At 34.7% G+C, this 23,404-nt stretch overlaps 2 protein-coding genes across 2 annotated transcripts in view; both read left to right on the forward strand.

The window, feature by feature from the left end:
• Nucleotides 1–5,634, forward strand: part of LOC133189879 (uncharacterized) — a 39,557-nt gene extending 33,923 nt beyond the window's left edge. The window contains exons 10-13 of the mRNA XM_061325281.1: nt 176–414; nt 2,019–2,076; nt 2,185–2,367; nt 3,188–5,634. Coding sequence (XP_061181265.1) covers nt 176–414; nt 2,019–2,076; nt 2,185–2,367; nt 3,188–3,319 — 612 coding nt within the window. The 3' untranslated portion in view covers nt 3,320–5,634. The remainder of the gene's footprint in view (nt 1–175; nt 415–2,018; nt 2,077–2,184; nt 2,368–3,187) is intronic.
• Nucleotides 5,635–11,689: 6,055 nt separating this feature from the next.
• LOC133189896 (glutathione S-transferase omega-1-like) lies at nt 11,690–17,832 on the forward strand. Its single transcript, XM_061325310.1, has 6 exons — nt 11,690–11,706; nt 15,014–15,051; nt 15,350–15,455; nt 15,822–16,041; nt 17,106–17,232; nt 17,478–17,832. Exons 2-6 carry the CDS (start codon nt 15,024–15,026, stop codon nt 17,720–17,722), a joined length of 726 nt encoding a protein of 241 aa, XP_061181294.1. The 5' UTR covers nt 11,690–11,706; nt 15,014–15,023; the 3' UTR covers nt 17,723–17,832.
• The last annotated feature ends 5,572 nt before the right edge of the window (nt 17,833–23,404 follow it).

Below are 23,404 nucleotides of genomic sequence, written 5' to 3' on the forward strand. Positions count from 1 at the left end.
TTCCCAAAAGATAATAAATTTATATAGTACTATTAACAAGAAGTTTGTTCGTCTTTTATATTAACAATAATGATTATACCAAGAATGAATTCAAAGATAATAAACACATATACATGTACAGGGAAACCAATATTGATGAAAAATATAGACATAAATTGCTTTTTTTCTTTTATAGGTTATTGTAACAGCGTATAATGTGATACCTCTTAAAAAGTTGTACCGGATATGGGTATCGTATGCATTCGGAATTTCCTCCATTTATTTCTTCATGAACGTCGTGAAATTATTTTATGGAGAACTGAGACCCAACTTCTTTGAAGCTTGTAAACCAGTGTGGCCGAATATGAATTGCAGTAGTTATGTAACAGATTTCAACTGTACAGGAAGTAATAGGAAGGCTGCTATAGAATCTATGTAAGTTTGTGTGTATTTTTAATGCCACAAATCTTGTTTTCCAAATTTGAAATATGCCCCTCTTTCTTGATTATCTCGGGAAGACTCCCCCCCCCCTCCCCCACACCTAGCAACTCTGTCATTGACAAAGGTGTGGAATATGTTACTCTATTGCTTATAACACCTGAATTAAAATAAATGTCATTTCTTTTCCAATTTTACGAACCTTGTAAGATTTTTCAGATACACAGTATTTCTTTAAAATGTTACTCTAAAATGATCTAATTTTTGATAGAATTTTTACTGATAGTGTATAATGTACATTGTATATCTGTAATCTATTTTTTTTTTTTGTTTGTTGTTTTTTTTTTTTTTAGCAATTAAAAAAAGAATTGGTGAATTTAAAATTCAATTGTGATTAAAAAAGAAATGGACATGCACTAAATGGATAGAATATAGAATTGCCTGCCGTAATTATCCAAAATTTAACAACTTTTCTCAGTCCTATACATTTTTCGGCAACTACATATACATTATGACATTTTACCGATAGTTTGGACTTTTGGGTGTTGTTGACAAACAACAAAATGTGATGGTTTTCCATCAAGGTGAATTAAGCAAGAGTTATTTCCCATGGCCGCCATATTGTAGGTCAACATCCCGATTTTCTCTGCTAACACTAGTTCAGAGGCCTGTTCAACAGCTGATGTGAAATAGTTTAATGTGTCGTAAATATAAGCAGTCACCGCCCACAGAAAGTCCAAGCTATCGATAGATTTGTTATTAAATTACATGTAAATGTCTGCATACGTTTTAACTGGCCAGTGCCTATAAAGGTGTACATGTAATTAATCGAAGAGCTATGTATAATATATGAACTTCCCTCATAAACTTATTTTGACCCGAGAGAAACACCCTGTGAAATATCCGAAGTGGAAAAATCAATGAATTCAATGTATTTTTAGGTATGTCTGGGAGAAAAAGTGCATTGTATATAATAAACTTTATATGTATATATCATTGTAGAAATATTTTGATTCAGTTTTGATTTGTGCAAATACTAAGTTTAAAGCAAATTAAAAAATTATTAAACAATTAAAAAAACATATTTATGTATTCCTTCATAATATTTATGCATAATGTTTGTGTCTGTGCTATGGTCAGGCCCGTAGCAACGGTTTCAAAAAGGGGGGGGGGGGTCGCAAAAAAGAAAAAAAAGAAAGAAAAGAAAAAAAACCTAAACCAACCAAAAAGTGAGGGGGCCAACTACGCAAAATTATCCGACATACAAAAAAAAATTAATTAACCGTTCATCCAAATCCTGGAATTTGCCACTGCTAGACCTTACTGCAACAAAAAGTGGGGGACCAGCATATAAAGGAAAATTCACTATAGCAAAATACTATAAAAACACTATACTCAGAAAAAGAGGGAGGCCGCCTCTCTCTCTCTCTCTCTCTCTCTCTCTCTCTCTCTCTCTCCCCAGCGTTCTACGGGCCTGGCAGTGGTTGCCTGCATGAAACATTAGGTCTTTGCCTGCATTTACAGGAATCAGGAAAGTAAATAATCTTATGTAGTCTTGTGCATTTGATACCAAAATAACTATTTAAAATTCACAATTTCAGGCGAAGCTTTCCGTCAAGTCATGCCGGTATCACCATTTTTGGAATGCTATATTTGATAGTGAGTATGATATTTCAAGAGGCGGGTTTCAGTCAGGAATAAACCACACATTAAAGAAACTATGATGTTTACACTTTATTAGAGGTATGTTTTTCTTAACTTTGGCAGATTTTTACACAAGAAGTTTTCATGAATAGAAGAAAACAGTATCATCTAGGATGGGCCATATTCCAGTGGGCAGGGTTTTTATGGGCAGTGTACGCGGGAATGTCACGCATCACTGACAATAAACACCACATCCAGGACGTGATAGGAGGATATATTATAGGTGGTGCAACGTCCTATTGGGTGGTAAGCTGTTTATTTTCTAATAGATTTAACTTTTGGGTATGGCTGACATTTCTTCAGTGCTATCACTTGCTCTGATGGAAAATTTTTAGTTTATTTTGGCATGTGTTTAAAATTTGATGGGACAAGATGTTAGGCCTACTTTCAATGAAATTGTAATGTATGTATATTATGTAAATAATAATGCACCTGACAGGCACGTAGTGAAAGGGGGGGGGGCAACCTACCTGAAAAAAAAAACTGAGGCAAGCGTAATAAAAAAAAAATTAAGAAGAATTGTCCAAACACGAAAATCCTATCTTCTTCTTCTTCTGTTAATTTGCCTGGTACCAATGTTAGGTATTATCGCACATGTGTGTGTGTGTGTGTGTGTGGGTGGGATGGGGGGGGGGGTAAGTTCCAACCATTACCAAATTATCATGATATGATTTAACTATGCTCAACGAAAAAAAGGGGGAACGTACCAAATTATCATGATATGATTTAACTATGCTACAACGAAAAAAGTGGGAACCAGCCTTTCAACATTTTCAATAGTAAGATGTTATGTCAGAAAAAAGTAAGAGGAGGGGAGAGCACCCCCCCCCCCCCCCCCAATACTACGTGCCTGCCTGAAACTTTTTATCCTAGTACGGTGTTCTCAGGTTTAACAGTTTAATATCATGGTAGAAAAATATTAATCTTTTGATTTTTTTTTGTTTTGTTTTTTTTTGTTTGTTTTTTTCGAAGTGAGGAAGGGGATATTGTTTTATATTGTAAGGATATTGTTTTGTAGACTTTCAAACTGACGTTTTTGTAGGGTTGTATCTTTTGAATCTTGTAGGCTTATTACTGGTCTGGACTTGGAGAAATTGGAAATCCAAGACCAGAGAAAGATGGAAAAGCTCAAAATCATTTGATTACACACTGCTCTTGTCAAAACGGTATAACAGTAGGAAAACCGAAGGAAAGTTAACGTAGAAAGACGCTAGATGTCGCCACTAGATTCACTTCCTGTGAATTTCAGCAAATATGTTTTATTTTGAAGTCTCATCAGCCCCTTTCCCGCACTTCCTATGTATGGAGTCAACAGAATTGATCAAGAGCACTATACCGAAACTTAGTGTTTGTGAGTCATCTATGACTGCTTTAGCATTTTTAAAATGATGAGTAACATTCTAAGAACAAAATATTCTATACCTTTAATAGTTGCATCCACACTTTTCAAAAATTATGTCCCTTGACCAACCATCTTTGGGGAAAAACCACAGACATTTGGATTGCTTAAATCTGACTTAAAAAAAATTTTTTGTATGTCGGATTAAAGCGATCTAAAGGCATGTGGGAAAAACCCATAGAATATTCACAGTAGCCTTTGTATTTTCTGGTTTGTAACTTTTCATTTGACCGGAAAAAATGTATGTATCTTGTATTATTTTGATTGCCCCAGGATGAGGGTATCCATACATCAAAAAAAATTCATTGTATTTATGGGAACATGCCCAAATGTTCGGTAGCACAGAGAGGAGAAATGTCATTTCTTTCCCTTTTGGTTGACCTGCAAAGGGACACAACTTTTGCAAAAGGTGGATTAGACTATTGCTCTGACTTTGTCTTCTTTCACCGAACAAATGAACAACTATTTGTGTACTTACAATGGAATGTTTAAAGATTTTTTAGTTAAGTACCTAGGACATAATCAAGTATCATTCACTGATTTTTTTTTTTGTTTTAGTATTATATGGATGCAGTTTTAAAGTTGAAATAAGATTTGTGCATGTATAAAATGAAAGTTTTTAATCATTTTGTGTTTGTGATTTCATTTTTCCCATTGTCATTTTTGCTGTTAAGCTTATGTCAGTGTCACTTGATGCCTTTAATATTGAAAGCTGCTATTTGTGATATTGAAATCCAGATTTTTGTGTATATTAGTATATGAGTGCCATTAACTATGAAGTCGTTACCGGTTCTATAATAAATATTGTTATTTTAACTTAACCTTTAGAATAATTGTCTTAAATGAAAACAAAAGAGGCTTCATATTTAACCCAGTTTTCTCTAAGTGTTTGAGATTTATGCCAAGTTTGTTTGTACATGCAAGTTTGTAATCTGAGTAAGAGATCAACCTAAGAAGTAAATTTTTTTACTGATATTTCTTAGGCTGAAATGATATTGTTGAAAGTTTATTTAGTAATTTGCTTTAGAAGATCCTTCATAAATGCAGTAAAACTTTTCAATATACGAAAAGGTAATATAGTTTATATTCTTGCTAACAGTCTCTTTTTCTTTAATATTTAACAGGTGATAACCAACCCTCATGTGTTATATATTTCTTGTATTTACAAAGAATACTGGAGCCTACAAAATACAGTCAATTATTAGCAACATAAAACTAGTATCTTAGATTTGATTTTTATACTAAGCATATTTTTTTTCTATTGTACTAGTGATGAGTAACTGAGAGATTAGGTTATATGTAGTAATTTCTTATGAAACCTCAGACAATCACTGTTAATCAGTATCTTTAATGATCAAGAATAATTTCTTTTTATGTAACATTGTAATTATTATGCAATGTCATTATTGATATTTCATATTCTATATACATTTACTAATGAATTCCAATAAGAGTATTCTTTTAGTAGTTCAGGAGCTTAGCTTATCAAAGAATTTGTGAATGCTTTAGAGTATTATTTGGAAGTTCATTTTCTTTTATTTCATTTTGTGCAATAAACAATGTAAAACAACAATCAGGTGGGATTTTTTTAGCAGTTGATTAGCAATATTTGCTAACGTAAGATTTGGGTTTTGAATAACACAAAGAAATTGGTTCCTTAAAAGTGATTTTGTTTCATACTGTTGGTACTTGCCGCTAGGTATCTGAAATTTGTTTGACATAAATCCAAAATGAAAACGAAATTGAACAATCTGTTGAAATAATAGTGCATCTGTTTCAAAATAGCGAGTATTATTATACCAGCCATATGTGCTTGTGTCATGTTTCAGGAGTATGTCTATATAATTATTCTCACATTGATGTAGTTTCTTTGATACAGAAGTTATTTTCTAAATGACTAATGGATACAAATATAATATCTTTAATTTGCCAAAGAATATGTTAAACTTAATTTTTTTCCCTATGTATGTGTTGTATGCTAGTTTTGTTTTCTGAAGTATAGGATACTGATGCTTTGAAGGAAAATTTTAAAGTTAACACTTTTATTGATTTCCAGTTTCAATTATTATATTTTTCTTTCCTTTGTTTGATATTAAAAGACAATATTGCCACAATTACAGTGTAATTTATGTGTTTGCCATATAAGCATGGTTAATCAAAGGAATTCTATAGAGCTTTCTTTAAAGATAGAAAATACATTACTTCAGTTTTGGATTTAAACTATTTGCATGACATATTACCAAGGGAATTCAGTATTGTACTGAAGGAAGAATCTGCACTGATTGAAATTTGACTCAACACAAACTTAACTCCTTTAAATGCTCAACATATCTATATATTTTTAGCTCACTTAAGCCAAAGGCACAAGTGAGCTTTTCTGATCAAAATTTATACGTTGCCATTGTCTTTGTCATAAACTTCTTACAATTTCATTTTCTTCTACAGAGCCACTGGGCCAACTTCAACCGAACATGGCACATGGTATCCTTGGGTAAAGGGCATTTAGGGTTATTCAAATTGAAGGGCCACACCCTCTTCCAAGGGGAGATAATAAAGGAATAGTTAAAATTGTGTGGGGTCATTTAAAATCTTCTTCTCAAGAACAACTGGGTCAGAAAAGATGAAACACGTGAAAGCTTTCTAACATAGTGTAGAGTCAAGTATATTCAAATCATGACATCCAGGGGATAGGGTGGGACCACAATTACAAGATACATATTACACTGTAGATATAATGAGAGGATTTTCTGATTTCTGTAAGTTTTTATTAAAATTATTCTTTTTCATCCAAGCCTTACTCCATGGCTTAAGTAAAATATTCTTTAAAAATTATCTTTATATCTGGATAAGTATTGTTAAAACATAACTAGATTAAGAGTGTCATCTTTCTGATTGTCATTAATATGTTATTATCAATTTTTTTTTTTACTGGATCATAGGATTATAAAACAGTGGAGAGTTTGCAGTAATACTGGAATCAGTACAATTTTTTTTTTGTCAATTCGACTCAAGGCTCGAATACATCAATTCAAAATACATTTTTAACCCTTTAAATCCGGGGGGGGGGGGGTCCGACCCCCCAACCCCATGATCTGCGCATGCTCTTCTTTTTTCCTTAAGCGGGGGACACAAGTTCTCTGAATTAGCTTGTATTTTTTAAATGATAAACAAACAGTTAAATTTAAAATAAAACAAGAGCTAATAAAATCTGCAAACTGTGTTCCTTTATTAGTCTTCCTGTTTTTATATTCATAAGAAGCAAAATTTATTCAAAAACATCTATACACGAGAAGACAAAACTCTTGCTGTGGCCTTCAACTCAATATTTAGATATATCGACGACGTTTTATCAATTAACAATAGTTACCTTGATTCTTATGTCGACTCGATATATCCTTGTGAACTCGAAATAAAAGACACCAATGAGTCTGCCACATCTGTTTTATATTTAGATGTTTTAGTGACCATAGACGATAGTGTACAACTAATAATACATGTAGTATGACAAACGGGATGACTTCAGTTTTTCCATGGTCAACTTCCCTTATTTATGTAGTGACATTCCAACATCACGTGCATATGGTATTGAATACGTCTCCCAACGGATTCGATATGCAAGAGCATGCTCTAAGTACGAGCAATTTTTAATCCGAAGCAAGTTACTGAAAATTAAGTTGATGTTACAAGGATTTCGACAACCTTCTTTAAAGCCAGCTTTTCACAAATTTTAGGTTGTTGTATTGACCTTGTTTGTAAATACATGTACAACCCATCGTTGGGTTGTATTTTTTCTGTGTTTCATACCATTTGTCAGGGCATAGCTTTTATATTTTTATGCCCCCATATCGAAGATTCGGGGGTATATAGTTTTCGCCTTGTCCGTCCGTCTGTCTGTTTGTCCGCAGAAACTTTAACCTTACCCATAACTTTTGATTGGTTAGAGCTATGGCTTTCATATTTCACATGTGTATTTCTTGTGACAAGACTTTTCTTTGAGTACCACCATATTTGACCTTGGAGTTTGACCCAGTTTTGAAAAATTTTACCGAACATTAACCTTGGCCATAACTTATGAACAATTGGTGCTAGGGCTTTCATACTTCACATGTGTAATCCCTGTGACAAGATCTTCCTTCGGATACCAACAACTTTGACCTTTTGACCTTGACGTAGGAGTTTGACCTAATTTTGAAAAACTTTAACCTTGGCCATAACTTATGAACGTTTGGTGCTAGGACTTTCGTACTTCACATATATAATCCTTATGATAAGACCTTTCTTTGGATACCAACAACTTTGACCCTTTGACCTTGACCTTGGAGTTTGACCTACTTTTCGAAAACTTTAACCTTGGCCATAACTTTTGAACCGTTGGTGCTAGGGCTTTCATACTTCACATATGTGGCTTTCATACTTCACATATGTAATTCTTGTGACGAGACCTTTCTTTGGATACCAACAACTTTGACCTTGACCTTGGAGTTTGGCCTACTTTGCGAAAACTTTAACCTTGGCCATTACTTTTGAACGGCCGGCTGTAGGGCTTTCATACTTCACATATGTAAACCTTGTGATCCTTTGGATACCATCAATTGTAATCCATTGACCTTGACCTTGGAGTTTGACCTACTTTTGAAAAACTTTAACCTTGGTCATAACTTTTGAACGATTGGTGCTTCGGCTTTCATATTTCACCTGTGTATCTCTTGTGAGAAGGCCTTTCCTTGGGCACCATTAATTTTGACCTTGACCTTGATGTTTGACATACTTTTGAAAAATCTTTAACCTTTTCCATATCTATTCAATGGTTGCTGCTAGGGCTTTCATATTTCACAGATATATTCCTCGAGACAAAACCTTACTCTGGGTACCAACATATTTGATTTGCATTTGAGAAAGTTTGACCTTTGCTATAAGTTGCCATACCGGGGCGTCAGTGTTACACAAACACATCTTTTTGATTACGGATTACTCCGTCTACCTGATCAATAAATAGGCTCACGGCGGGTGTGGATGCTTATTACTCCTCCTAGGCACCTGGTCCCATCTCTTGTTTTTCCAGGGGTCCGTGCTTTTGCCCTTTCGCGATTCTTTTTGTTTACTGGATTTATGAGATTGATCACTGCGTGGTCGTTATCTTCACCTTTTACAGCAAGGACCTTCTAAAACACGATAAAAACAGGTGACATTAAATCTCTCGTAACAAGCATTATTGTGAAAGAATTACCAGAAGAAAACAAAAAAGAAGCAGAAAAGAAATACCTTATATAGAAAAAAAACTGACTGACGGCATAAAAAAAACTAATGCTTGACAATGAAACGCTTAGGGGAATAAATGAGTCCATCCTTAAAAAGTTGTTTGTTTGGAATTGTCACCTGGGGGGGGGGGGGTTCAGACCCAGGAGGGAGGGAGGAAATTTTTTTTTTTCAAAATTAAAGTTAAATTAAAAACTGTTGACAAAAATCTTAAGAAGCAATGAACACATTGTTTTGCTGACTTTTTGTTAAAGGTATTACCTATCAATCAAGAACCCAGTTTTTGCCTAGACCCCATACTAATTAAGGAGGTTCGATCCTGAACTTTTGAACAGATTTTGGTCTAGACCTTTATTTCTAAAATTCTGCATCATTTATAAGTTCTATCATTAAATCTGGATTCTACAATGTAAATTAAACTATATCCAAAGAAAAAACCGCGTTTAAATTCCATTCAAATAGGATTAAGCCAGGAACTATATTTTGTGGCGGAAGGTTTTTTAGAAGAAAATGATCAATTTTTCCCTTTTGAAATATATACAGTACTGTTAAGTTTAGATTCCTATTTTTCCATGCTGGTTGTAAACAGAGCTGTTTTTTGCAGTGAAATGTTTTATGCTGGTTCTGAAATATCTATTAAATTATTTCTTATGAATTCTTTCATTATATTGTGACAAATATAGTAAATATATTCTGAAAGTCCAGGAAAAAATTGAGCCAATTTTAATGTAAAATTAACACTTTTTTAGTAATATCTAAAAATTTAGATCATAGACCCCCACTTTTGTTTTTCTTTTCTGAATATATAAGATAACTTTGATCAATCTGCTTAAATTCAGCAAAAGTTTAAGACTTTTAAATAATGTTCTTGCTGGTTAAATTTTTAATGCCAGAAAAATCACATTTTGTGAGAGCAGAAAAGTCAAATAATTGATTTTGCGAAGCAATTTGAAACTTTTTCTTAGTCACAACTTTAATGTGTCTTTTTTTAAATAGACTAATATTTTATTTTGTCCCATAATTTATTTGGATAAAAACTTTGGAGGGAAAATGTCGAAGATGTGATTTTTTGATTAAGACAAAAATTTCAGTGCAAAAAGGTCATATTAAATGTACTGTAGCGCCAAAAGAAGCATATTGACCCTCATTTTTTGTTTTGATTTTTAATTAAGCTATGTGTGTAGAAACTAAAAATATACTTCCCCAAAAAAGTTTAAGACTTTAAATATCAGGATCCAACCTCGTTAAGTATTTGGGTGACACATGTGATCAGGCCAAGAATTGGTTAAATTAAAAAAAAATATATCTTAGCTTTGGCCAATAATTTTTTTTTTCAGGAGGGGTCATTTCAATGAGGTGGGAGGCAATTCGAAACAAACAATAATTTTATTTTGGCCTGAGCGAAAAAAAAAACGGAAAAGCTATTGAGTTGGAAATTAAGGTAATACAGGCAGAAGAAGTGACCTCTCCTTCAACTGTAAAAGCAAATTACAATGAACAATACAGTCGTAAAACAGTATGAAAATCTGTGGAGTCAAAGAAAATAAAAACGAGACTACTTAGCAGATTGCAAAGGAAACATTTAAAATAAAAAAACAAGGGAAATGTGGACATCGACGAAAATGATATTATCGCATTCAAAGGAAAGAAAATGCTCCAATCTAGCTGACTATCTGAAAAAAAATTTAAAAGCACACATCATGCGCTAGGCCTGTAGGCAGCAATTTCAGTTGGGGGGGGGGGGCACAACCACACAGGAGGGGGTACTATGTACATGTACCAAGTAAGTTCCTTGACAAGCAAAAATAAAGGGGGGTCATCAGACGTTATTATTGAGGGGACACATAAAACAGCTGTTTTCTTTTACTACATGTATATATCGATCCCCCCCCCCTTTTCTACAGCCAAGTGCGCCACTGGCCGTCAAGGAGCCGGAGGGTTAGGGAACGATGTGAATGACTAAAGAAAATCGCAAACTGATCACAAAACTGATAGAACATCCAAAGTTTTTTTTTACTTTACTGTAGACATAGGCACTTGGGGGATGGACCCCCTCCCCCTTTTTCCATTTTTTTCTTTTTAAATCTTAAATCCGGAAGCTAAGGGTGTCCTATATTTTCTCGTAAAAACCAAAATGGCGCCGGTGTAGTTCTAACCCCACCGTAACTCAATATGTTCGAAAATTTTAAATCATGTAAAATAAATAAGATTGTACATGGCAATGAAACTCAGATTTATTTTTTGAGTCGAAAGTCAAAAGCAATGGTGAGTTTTGGATCGCCGAAGTTGAAATAATATGAAAAAAAATACGCACGGAAACAAGTCCGGGGGAAGACTTTTGTGCATCTTATTCGTAAACGGTAAGAGTCCTGATTCTCAAGATACATACATGTATTTGGAAAACTGCATTGTTACACTACAGTTTTATATAGAATATCTTTTATTTAATATAGTGGAGAGCTATATAAAAGACCGAAAATCCAGCTATATGATATAAATAAAAATCATTTATGAACGCCTAAGATAACATTACCGTGCTTATTAACCAAGCAAAAAAAAAATGAAATATGGAATTGCTGATTTACCGTATCATTCTTACAGTCTTACTCTACCTCCATGCAAATTTTCTTTGAAAGGAGTCTTTTCAAATGCCCCTCGTATGTTATCGATTATGTAATCCTTTTGTTTCAATATGCTGTTTTTAAATTTATCATTTTCGACTGATACATAAAAAGAGAGTCTCTTATAGTGCATATTAGAATACAAAAATCCATCCCCCCAGTGCCCGTAACTTATGAAGTCTGACAGTGAAATACCGGAATTCACACGACTAATCGTCATGGATTCTTCAATTATAACAATAGCCACGTTTCCGATTATCATTATCGAGAAAAGCAGTTACTCGACTCGAGACTACTTGACTTTCGAAAGTAACTTTTATTTGTACACAACTACTCTATTTCATTTTCTCACACATTCAATCATTAATTTCTCTTTTTCTTTGTCCCTTTTTCTTGAATATTCAAGCAATGCTGTCTGTTTCCTATTCTCTTTAGAGAAGTGGACAGGCTTTCGCCTACAGTGGAACCACTGGCCCAATTTCAACCAAACTTGCCACAAAGTATCCTTGGGTGAAGGGGATTTATGTTTGTTCAAATGAAGGGCCACGCCCTCTTTCAAGGGGAGATAATTAGGAATTAGTGAAAAAATAATGGCATCATTTAAAAATCTTCTCAAGAACCATAGGGCCAGGAAAGATGAAATTCATGTGAAAGCATCCTCAGGTAGTGTAGATTCAAATTTGTTCAAATCGCGACCACTGGGGGTAGGGCAGGGCCACAATGGAGGATCAAAGTTTTACATAGAAATATATAGGAAAAATCTTTAAAAATCTTCTCAAGAACAGCAAAGTGATGATGAGTCATATTTATATGGAAGCATCCTCAGGTAGTGCTGATTCAAATTTGTTCAAATCATAACCCCCGGGGGTAGGGTGGGGCCACAATGGAGGATCAAAGTTTTACATAGAAATATATAGGAAAAATCTTTTAAAATCTTCTTCTCAAGAACAGCAAAGCCATGATGAATCATATTTATATGGAAGCATCCTCAGGTAGTGTAGATTCAAGTTTGTTCAAATCATGACCCCCGGGGATAGGGCGCGTCCACAATGGACTATCAAAGTTTTACATAGAAATATATAGGAAAAATCTTCTTCTCAGGAACAGCAAACAGGGGTAGAGAAATAGAATTTTTCAGTACTTGCCCTCGGACAGGTTACCATCGTAAAATTACTTGTCCTACCAAAAAATATGCTTGTCCCACTTTTTCTTAATTAACATAAAATTAAAGCATTATCGTTAAACATTAAATTATTTCTCAACTGGTACACTACATGGGGACCAAACTAGACATAAAATCACTTAATTTTTTGCACGGAAAAATTTAGGGGTAAGTCTTGTTCCAGGGAGATTTCTTAGCTTGTGCAGTGCGCATAATTTAAACTTTTCTCTGTATTACTTTAACATCCCAAAAATACTGAAAGATAGAAAAAATTTTTTTTTTGAATATTATAAAGTATTTGATTATGAAAACCACCACTGCATGTCGATTGTGACTTTCAGTGATCGCCAATCAATAGCTCCAATTTTAATATCAGTATAACACGTTTGTACTCACGGCATGAATTTTTACATTATTTTTTACAATACCTAAAAAGGTCTAAAATCCTCTTCAACTTTTTTGACATGGAATCGATAGCTGCTATGTTTTACGTCCTGTGTGTATTTTAACTACACATAAATGGGTAAATTCTAGAGGAGTTCCGACCGAGTATTCGATGTAGTAATGAACAGCAGCGAAAAACATGTGCTCTACTGTGATTCATTACATTTCAACAGCGATAAAACAAACAACATTTGATTTTTTGTTAACTGGAGAAGCACTTGTCCGCGGGCAGGTACCACTTATCAAATAACTTGCCTGCCAAACAAAATTGGTTGTCCCGGGCGTCGGGCAATGCTATTTGTCTAGCCCTGAGCAAAGCTCAGATTGGTCATATTTATAATGAAGCATCCTCAGGTAGTGTAGATACAAATTTATTCAAATCATGACCCCCCTGGGGTAGGGTGGGGCCACAATGGAGGATCAAAGTTTTACATAGAAATGTATAGGACAAATTTTAAAAATCTTCTTCTCAGGAACAGCAAAGCCCTGATTGATCATATTTATGTGGAAGCATCCTCAGGTAGTGTAGATTCTATTTTGTTCAAATCATGACCCCCCATGGGTAGGGTGGGGCCACAATGGAGGATCAAAGTCTTAAATGGAAATTTATAGGAAAATATCTTCTGAAGAACTGCAAACCATGATTAGTCATTTTGATATGGAAGCATCCTCAGATAGTGTAGATTCAATTTTGTTCAAATGATGACCCCCAGGGGTAGGGTGGGGCCCAAAGGGGGATCAAAAGTTTTACATAAGAACATATAGAAAAAAAATTTCTTCTCTAGAACAGATAAGCTATGTTCAGTCATATTGATATGGAAGCATCCTCAGGTAGTGTAGATTCAAGTTTGTTCAAATGATGACCCCTGGGATGGGGAGGAGCCACAATTGGGGATCAAATTTTTACAAAGGAATATATGGGAATTTTTTTTTTAAATCTTCTCAAGTACAACAAAGCTATTTGTTATATTGACATGGAAGCATCATCAGGTAGTTTAGAATTCAACCCCCCCCCTCCCCCCCCCCTTCGTAATCTTTTCAATACTGAACTGATTTGTGCTTTTGCCTAGCCAATGTGCTCAGGTGAGCGATGTGGCCCATGGGCCTCTTTATATATATATATATATATATATATATATATATATATATATATATATATATATATACATATACATATATATATATATATATATATATATATATATATATATATATATATATATATATATCAGTTTGTCGATTTTCCAGTTTGTCAAACTCCTGAAGATTGAAAATGAAGCCGGTAGAGTTTTATTTTGGTGTTTTATATATAAATATATATATATAGAGAGAGAGAGAGGGGACACATGGCCGTAGGAACCGGGGGGGGGGGCACGGGGGGCCGTGCCCCCATACCCAATAATTTTGCCGATATATAGATTACTATAGAAAACATAGCTACTATATACTTGTGCCCCCTCAATAAAAACGTCTGATGCCCTTTTTTAATTTCTTTCTCTCTCTCTCTTTTTTTTTTTTTTTTTTGCTTGTCAAGGAATTTTTGGTAGTTGATAGTGCCCCCTCAACTGAAAATATGAAAATATATGGCTGTGCCCCCCCCCCCTCCCTCCCAACCGAAATTGCTTCCTACGGGCCTGGGACACTTTACATCAAAAAACAAGCACGCTTTGCATCAAATTACTCTGCTACTAGAAAGTTGTTATAATTGAAAAAAAATCCTGATAACAACGACACGAATTATGACCCAGGCTACCCCCAGGGGATTAGATATTATATCCTCAATTCATAATTAACACCCAGCTAGTATTTTACGCTGAATCTCTTCTTCTTTTTTGTTGGTTAATTTGTGGTGTCTTTATTCACTTTGATTAAAGTTTTTTGTTGTGACCTCACACGTGAGAGTCTGTGGCATTACGGGTGAAAATATAGGACATTGATAGCTATTGAGGACATCAGAATGTTATAAATACTAAAGCATCCTCTTGATTCATTACTTGATTGTTTTTAAAGGAATTTAACAATGCCGACGGAAAAGGCTTTCTCTGCAGGTGAGTAGGAAGAGAATGTTGAAAGGTTATTATGATGAGAAAACGAAGAGAGGACCGAGTGTAATATTTTGTAATCAAAACGGAGTGGTCTCCTTACTGTTGTCAATGTTTCGTAAACACATTTTTCTAATACCTTTCTGAATCACTTCTAGGGTGTTATTTGTTAATTTTTGTATCGAATTTAATGTCTGACGTTAAAAAAAAATCTAAAATCACGGAGCCATCCTTGATCATTAATTTTACGCCCCCGAAAATGGAATGTAAATTGTTGCATAATTGTTGCATATTATATTGACAGGATCTGACGTTCCTGAGCTGGAAATTGGGAAACTCCGAGTTTACAGCATGAGATTTTGTCCTTATGCAGAACGAACACTCTTGGTATTAACTCACAAAAACATTCCGTATGTTTTTATTTATTACATGTACATGTATATATGAAAACATTATAAAACCAAAATAATAAGAAACCATGAAAATATCCTGTAATTTGAATATCCTTCAAGTATTTATCTCGTATTATGTCTATGAAGACATCGCTGAACAAACAAGAAATCTCAAGCACTATATAGGAATCTCCCAATTAAAAAATGGAGGAGCTACATTACTGCAGCTAATCATTACCCAAGTCTTTTGTAAGAATTGTCTTTCTTATTCTGATTCATTACAAGGAACTCTTCATACACTTAATGAATTTTAATTTAAGGCAAATTTACATGCGACGTACATGCACTGTGTCTTGTAATTTTACCATTTTTTATCACTTTCAGACACGAGGTGGTCAACATAAACCTGAAAAGTAAACCAGATTGGTTTCTACAGAAGAATCCTATCGGCAAAGTGCCCGTTCTGGAACAAGATGACAAAATCGTGTACGAGTCCCTCATCTGTTGTGACTACCTTGACCAGGTGTATCCCCAAAACAAACTGACCCCTGAGGACCCTTACCGCCAGGCTCGCGATAAAATGCTCATAGAACATTTCAGCCAGGTAAATATAATTTTCCTCAAAGTGTAAAATATCTGTATGTTTCCACAGGTACTCATGAACAGGATTCCCCCCCCCCCCCAAAAAAAAAATTGCTTTCTCGATGTAATTTTCTTTTTAATCTCTGACAACTTCATCAATAACTTTAAAAAAAATCACAGAATCTTTATGATTCAGATGCAATTTCTCTTCACAGTTCTTTTGAATAGATGAAGTGCCCCTATGGAATGTTGTTAGATGATGTGTCCCTTTGTGGGATGTTGTTACATGAAGTGCCCCTGTATGGGATGTTGTTACATGAAGTGCCTCTGTATGGGATGTTGTTACATGAAGTGCCCCTGTATGGAATGTTGTTAGATGATGTGTCCCTTTGTGGGATGTTGTTAGATGAAGTGCCCTTGTATGGGATGTTGTTAGATGAAGTGCCCCTGTATGGGATGTTGTTAGATGAAATGCCCCTGAATGGGATGTTGTTACATGAAGTGCCCCGGTATGGGATGTTGTTAGATGATGTGTCCCTTTGTGGGATGTTGTTAGATGACGTGCCCCAGTATCGGATGTTGTGAGATGATGTGTCCCTTTGTGGGATGTTGTTAGATGAAGTGCTCCTGTATGGGATGTTAGATGAAGTGCCCCTTTATGGGATGTTGTTAGATAAAGTGCCCCTGTATGGGATGTTGTTAGATAAAGTGCCCCTTTATGGGATGTTGGTAGATAAAGTGTCCCTTTGTGGGATGTTGTTAGATGACGTGCCCCTGTATGGGATGTTGTTAGATAAAGTGCCCCTTTATGGGATGTTGTTAGATAAAGTGCCCCTTTATGGGATGTTGTTAGATAAAGTGCCCCTTTATGGGATGTTGGTAGATAAAGTGCCCTGTATGGGAAGTAATAAGTTAACATAAAAGTGATTGCTCTGACAATTAACAATCAAAAATAATTTTTAACTTTTTATTCAGTATTGGTTATTGTGTGTGGGCTTTTTTTCATCATTTAGATAATATTTCAGAGAAATAGTTACAGTGAATATAGAATGTAGTGTTTAATGTCCTGTATTTCTTTTTACACAGCTGACGACAGATTTCTATAAAACTCTACAAGCGCCTCCAGAAGAGAAACCGGCTGGACTGAAAAAGATTCTCGATCAGTTGTCAAGATTCGAAACTGAAATAGAGAAGAGAGGGGATTTCTTTGGAGGCGTGTTTTCCCTACATTTATTTAAATTCAGTTAAATAGATAAATAAAATAATAATGATAAATCATAGTATTGATAATTAATTCACATTTCATTACTTGACCAAAAATAGGACGAGGTATATCTGCGTTACACTGGTATCACGTTCTGCATGTAATACGACGGGCTGTATATTCGCCTGCTTATACAACTGTTCCTACCAACTGATAGTTTTATTTCATTTAGTGATGGTTTGTGTATTTTGTAGGTGAGCAAGTGATGATGATAGACTTTATGATTTGGCCCTGGTTTGAACGTTTCTTTATCTTGGAGAAAGTGCTTTCGCAAATGATTGTGACTGGAGAGTCTATGCCAAAATTATATGCATGGACACAGAGAATGTTGGGATGTTCAGCCGTACAGGAATGTCGTCACCCTGAGGAAAGACACTTGGCGTTTTTCCAAAGTTACAAAACTGGCGTTCCAAACTATGACGTAGGTTTGGAGGAATGACATCATTTGAACAAGACAGTAAATAAAAGTCTGATCAATTGAATGTTATGAGCAGAAAAACATGTACGCTATATAAACTTGTATGTTTTATATTATAATTCTTAACAAGCCATGATGTTACATTTGTAATTGCCATACACAAGTACTTGTGAAAATGCCGTTGTAAAAAAAAAAGTCAGATGAGTTTTTCATTAAATAAATGCATTTCTTCACGGAGGAAGATAACTGAGGCACTGTATATATATATATATATATATATATATATATATATATATATATATATATATATATATATATATATATAAAAGGAGAATGAAATCTATAGTTAACGCTGTCAAAGTGAGTGAAGAAAAGTTGTTTTCCTTCAGTGCTTTTAATCACAACGAGGGACAAGGGGTCTGTTCACCATGGGATACAATATATGTCCCTGCGTGTGTCCAAACCAATTCGCTGCACTCATTAGCAGGTCGGGTACACTTTTATGGAAGACATTTTTCGTCAGGTGACGATCTTTTCGTCAAACCCATTCTCCAATCAATGGAATGGGTCGCAATGCGCCTTTATTATTTAACAGCTACATACTTTCGTTATTGCCTGACGCCACGTGCGTCAGGCAGTATAAGGATTAATATTTCCAAGATCCGAAACTAAGCGATCATTCTTAATGAACTAGATTTTGTGCAAGCTGATTTACAACGGAATTTGTTACCTGTATTTAAAGAAAAACAGTTTGAGAAGAAGGAATCATATTACTGATGCAAATTAATGATGTGTTTAATTCCTTCAGTTTTTTGCATGCACATGTTTATTCTTTGCAATTCTTTGTATGGACATGTCCGTGTGACATTTTTTCTGCGTTTCTAAACTACTGGATCAGTCCATTTGCCTTCTACGAAAGGGGTGACACAATCATTTCGCGCCAAATGTCACATGTGAATAATCTTCGCGCCTTTTTCTTGGATTGTTCTATTGAATGGGTGTGATAACTTCTATGGAAATAAATAACGTTTATTCTTTTAACCCGATTCTTATGCTTCAGATTTTTTATTAACAGTAAATTTTATTTTATTTTTTAACAGAACACATTGTATATGGGCAGGCAACACAGAAGCAATGGATTTGCTGATTATTCTTACTATTTATCCTATAAATGGACTAGTCCAATCATAAACAAACTCCCTCCACCTAGTAAATGGGACATCCCTTCTTGATTCAGTCTCTTTCAAAATTACATTTATTAATAATGTGTGTTTCAAGGTTAGGCTTTTTAAAAAAAGCTTAGAAAGTCAGCCAGTAGCATATTATTTCATGCTTTGTAATGAACAAGGGTCTCCTTTTAATAAGAGAGTAGGTCGGTACCCGTACAGGAATGGGCTTCATTCCCGTAAGGTTCTAAGTAAAGAATCGGCAAAATGAAGAAGACATCATGATCTGTACTGGTTTTCATTTCATAAAAAGGCACGTTATTATAAATTATGAGAAAGGTCCTGAAATCGATTAAAAAGAAAAACTAAACAATTTTTAAAACTGTACATAAAGATGTATTTTAAAGTCATTTATAATACATGCATACGGTAAGCATGGTCAGACCATCATAAAGTGAGTTTTTTTCCGGAAGGGGGGGTATTTATTTAGTATCTTGTTTTGCTCTAGCTATAAACTGTACAGGCCATTTACTTTGAGTTCTAGAGCAGCATTGAAGCATTTTTGTCTCAAACACTTCAAGACAACTTTCACAGTTAAAAGTGTTCATAATTTACTTCGTCGTCGATCGAGAACGACGGAAAACTATCACTGACGAGAGTGTGCATAAAGAACCGCGCCCTCTGGTAAGAGAGTACATGTGATATGAATTTCTTTATAACGAATCATCTATTTTTCCCAGAATTATAATCTACGCTAGTGCACTTGCAGTTTCATCCCAACGTAACTAGACAGCCCGTGGGCTAACTAAAAAAGGACCAAATAGTGGCATGTCTTAGATATTCGTTAATCTGTAGTATTTGGTTATGACATTTGAGAAAGTCAATTCAGGCTCGTAGGAAGCAGTTTCACTTTGAGGGGACACAACCATACATTTTCAGTTGGGGGGGGGGGGACACTATGAACCTATGAACTACCAAAATTCCTTGACAAGCAAAAAAAAAGTCATCAGACATTATTATTGAAGGGGCACAAGCATATAGCAGCTATGCTTTCTATAGTATTCTATATATCGGCAAAATTATTGGGGGGGGGGGCGGCTCCCCCATGCCCCCTCCCCCGGTTCCTACGGCAATGCAATTGTACATCTTGTGTAATGAAGTATCGCAACTATGTCGCTCCTTGATGACGGAAACATTTAGCACCTCTCTCGCTTATACGTTCCATAGATAATGATTGATTAGTCAGGCAAGCTTTTTGAAAAGCTATTACTTGTAGTGCATATAATGTTTACTTGGTCACCGGGAAACTGTATAGCTTCTTTTTCACTTTATATGACTGAAATTGACAATGACTCATGTTCACATTAAATATTGGAGTTCTTTAAGTTTTAGATGATTAATAGTTGCGTCAAATACCGCCTAAGCATACATTAAATACATTTTGAAGATAATAAAGAGTAAAACAAAAATTGCACACTGGTGTACTGATGGTAAGATCAAAGAAAAATATCATATACAAGATATTAATTTTGACAAAAGCATGAAAAATATACATGTATGTAGATGCACAAATGCACTAAAAGACAGAAAAATACGCTTTTGTTGTTTGTCAACAAAAATCATCCAGATTTTTTCATTACTTCACGCCTAGTAGCTCATGGATTCTGGAGATTTTGTAGGGTAAGAATGAGGTCTACCGAGTAGACAGTTTACATTTTCTCGACGAAACCATGATTTACGCTAACTTTTACAGTTTGGGGGGGGGGGGTGCACCCCCCCCCCCTTAAATCTGCCACTGAATACTATTACTAAGAAAAAGGCTTCATATTCTAAGCACGCTGTAAACTGTAAAAATACATCAAGGCGCATTCTGTCAGTCGCGATGTTTTCTTTGCCACTTGAGAAAAACATACTCACTGCTTGTTCTACATAATAGCACCCACCTCTCTTTAAACAAATCGAATACTAATACTAAGTAGTTTATTTGAACAGGTTCATATAAGCTTGATAAAGCAAATTTTTGTAAATGAAAGATTATACACCATTTTCAACATCTATATGTATTTCATAAATGTCGAAAAAGAAATTAGTTTCCAAGAAACGATTAAAATTGCTGTTCATTTTGAATACTCGCAGAGAAATTTCTGTGTTGATACTAAAACTTGTAGAAGCCCATAATGCATTGGAACTCATTCGGCTAATAAACAGTTAGCTAATTTTACAAATAAATTTTAAAAATTTTGAATCTTCTTTAAATACACTTAAAAATTGTTAAAATAGAGATTCTGACACTTTCAGTCAAGAAAAACCACATTTAAAAAAAGACGTACAACACCTATATAGAATTTATGTATATAGGTGTGGTACGTCTTTTTTAAACTCTTTTTTAACAACTTTTAAGTGTATTTAAAGAAGATTCAAAATTTTTAAAATTTATTTTACATTTAACAATCCGGAAGACAAGCCCCTATGCTCTAGAGGAATACATCATGGCCCTGTGCCTATGGATTGCAGGGTCAAAGTTCAAAGGTATTCGATATTTACAGACTTCAAGCACCGCTACTTAATTCAACCATTATTCAGAAATGTCAGATGACAATATAAAATGACAAATATTAGGTAGAAGACCGTTATTACATGTATCTAGCGTAACTGATATGATCACCATTAGATCAATTCATAATGTGAAAAAAAAAACTGATTGTATGTTGTTTTTCGTCCATTTCGAGAATTTTTCACTCATATAGAGACGTCACCTTATAGCGATGATGGGCTATAATTTTAGACCAGAGCCATTAAGCAGTGAGGGACCGGTGTGACGGTAGGCGTTGGTATGATAAAGAACCCCCACTGTCCAAAGGTCGCGAGTTCCGAGTAGAGGTATATTGAATAGTCATAATTCTTCTGAGAGGTACAAGTTTACTCCAGAAAAGTTTAAGATACTCCTGATGAAGCCTGAAGGTCGCCGAAAATTCGGAGAGAATTAGTAAACCATATATACATGTATACGAGGAAAAACTTAATAATCAAAATAAATCTACGTTGCATGTTATACCTGGTGATGTTATTGTCAGGAAATAATGCTTTTAAGGATACATAACACAAACAGAAATTTGATGCACGGATTGATATATATATATATATATATATATATATATATATATATATATATATATATATATATATATATATATATATATATATATATATATTGACTGATTTTGATTAGAAATTACATAAATAATAAATCCCTAAAATATAAAGAAAGTAAGTTTTCCTTGGTGCTTAGATATGTGACTTTTTGTAGCTTTCTATATATTTCTATACAAAATTTTTCACAACTTTTTAACCTTATGACAAAATCTTACAAAATTTTTCCACTTTACCTGGCAAACATTATTCAGGTTACCAATTTAAATATAAATCTATGAGAAATATTGATGATTTCTGAAAAAAAAAAAGTTTGTGTTATTTATATCCTTAATGGAAATTGGGTGATGGGTCATGGGAAGGAGGACGGTAATTTTCAGGGAATTTTTTTTTTGACAAGAAAGCAGAATCTAACGCAAAGAAATCACATTAAGTTCTGAAAGAATATATTCGTGTGAAATTGAATTAAGAGAGAATATTCGTCAAAAGTGATAAAAACCTCTGCAGCATAACGGCTGACGAAACAACTATAAGAATGGAAAATTTCTCAGTTGTCAGTTGTTCGTTATTTGAACAGAGGAATGTTTCATAAATGAAACAGGGGATTTTCTTGGATGGATGGAGCTTGAGCATTCAAACGCAGGGACAATTTAACTGAAAAAATGACTCGAAAGTGAGGATTTGATTTTGAAAGTATGCGGGGACAAAATATTTCGTCAACAGAGATTAAGAGATGATTACCCCGATACAAAGTGTTTTGTACATTATACTTCCGACAGACTAAAACCTTTACATTGTAAACTGCTGCAATGTAGTACCAGTAGAGAGATATCAAATTGAAAACTTACCATGCAGGTTTCGTTGTGGCGTCGGCAAACCAAAACAATATAAAAAGAGAAATTATGAACGAATATGAAAATCTCGACTTTGATGATGCTTTGACGGAGATGCTTTGCTTGAATGCCAAAGACACGAAGTGGCGGATTTAAGGGGGGGGGGGGCGCCCCCTAAAATTGTCAAAGTTAGCATACATCATAGTTTCGTCGACAAAATGTAAAAATGTCTACTCGGTAGACCTCATTTTTACCCTACAAAATCTCTAGAATCCAGGAGCTTAAGGGGGCTTCGAGGCGGCACCCAGACCCCCTGCCTACTTTTGGCGCCCCCTCTGACTTCAATTCCTGGATCCGCGCCTGACACGAGCAATGTATTACAAAACTCGCCTGTCGTAACTTTTCCATCACTTCTGATCAGTAGTAATGCTTTGGAAAGTGAAAGTCGGAATCAAGTTGCCTGGCTGCATATGACTCTTCATCTCAAGAAAGCTCAATGCGATTTGAATTCAGCGTTTCATTTGATCTTCTTCAGTTCGTTCTTTGCAATATTA

Source organism: Saccostrea echinata, unplaced genomic scaffold (assembly GCF_033153115.1).
Source record: "Saccostrea echinata isolate AGI-Se365-2 ecotype Australia unplaced genomic scaffold, CSIRO_AGI_Sech_v1 ptg000020l, whole genome shotgun sequence".
Taxonomy (NCBI): domain Eukaryota; kingdom Metazoa; phylum Mollusca; class Bivalvia; order Ostreida; family Ostreidae; genus Saccostrea; species Saccostrea echinata.

Coding starts and splice junctions, on each gene's coding strand:
- LOC133189896 (XM_061325310.1), top strand. CDS start 15,024: ATGCCGACGGAAAAGGCTTTCTCTGCAG. Junction 15,052..15,349: donor GGAAAAGGCTTTCTCTGCAG/GTGAGTAGGAAG, acceptor TTATATTGACAG/GATCTGACGTTCCTGAGCTG. Junction 16,042..17,105: donor TCATAGAACATTTCAGCCAG/GTAAATATAATT, acceptor CTTTTTACACAG/CTGACGACAGATTTCTATAA.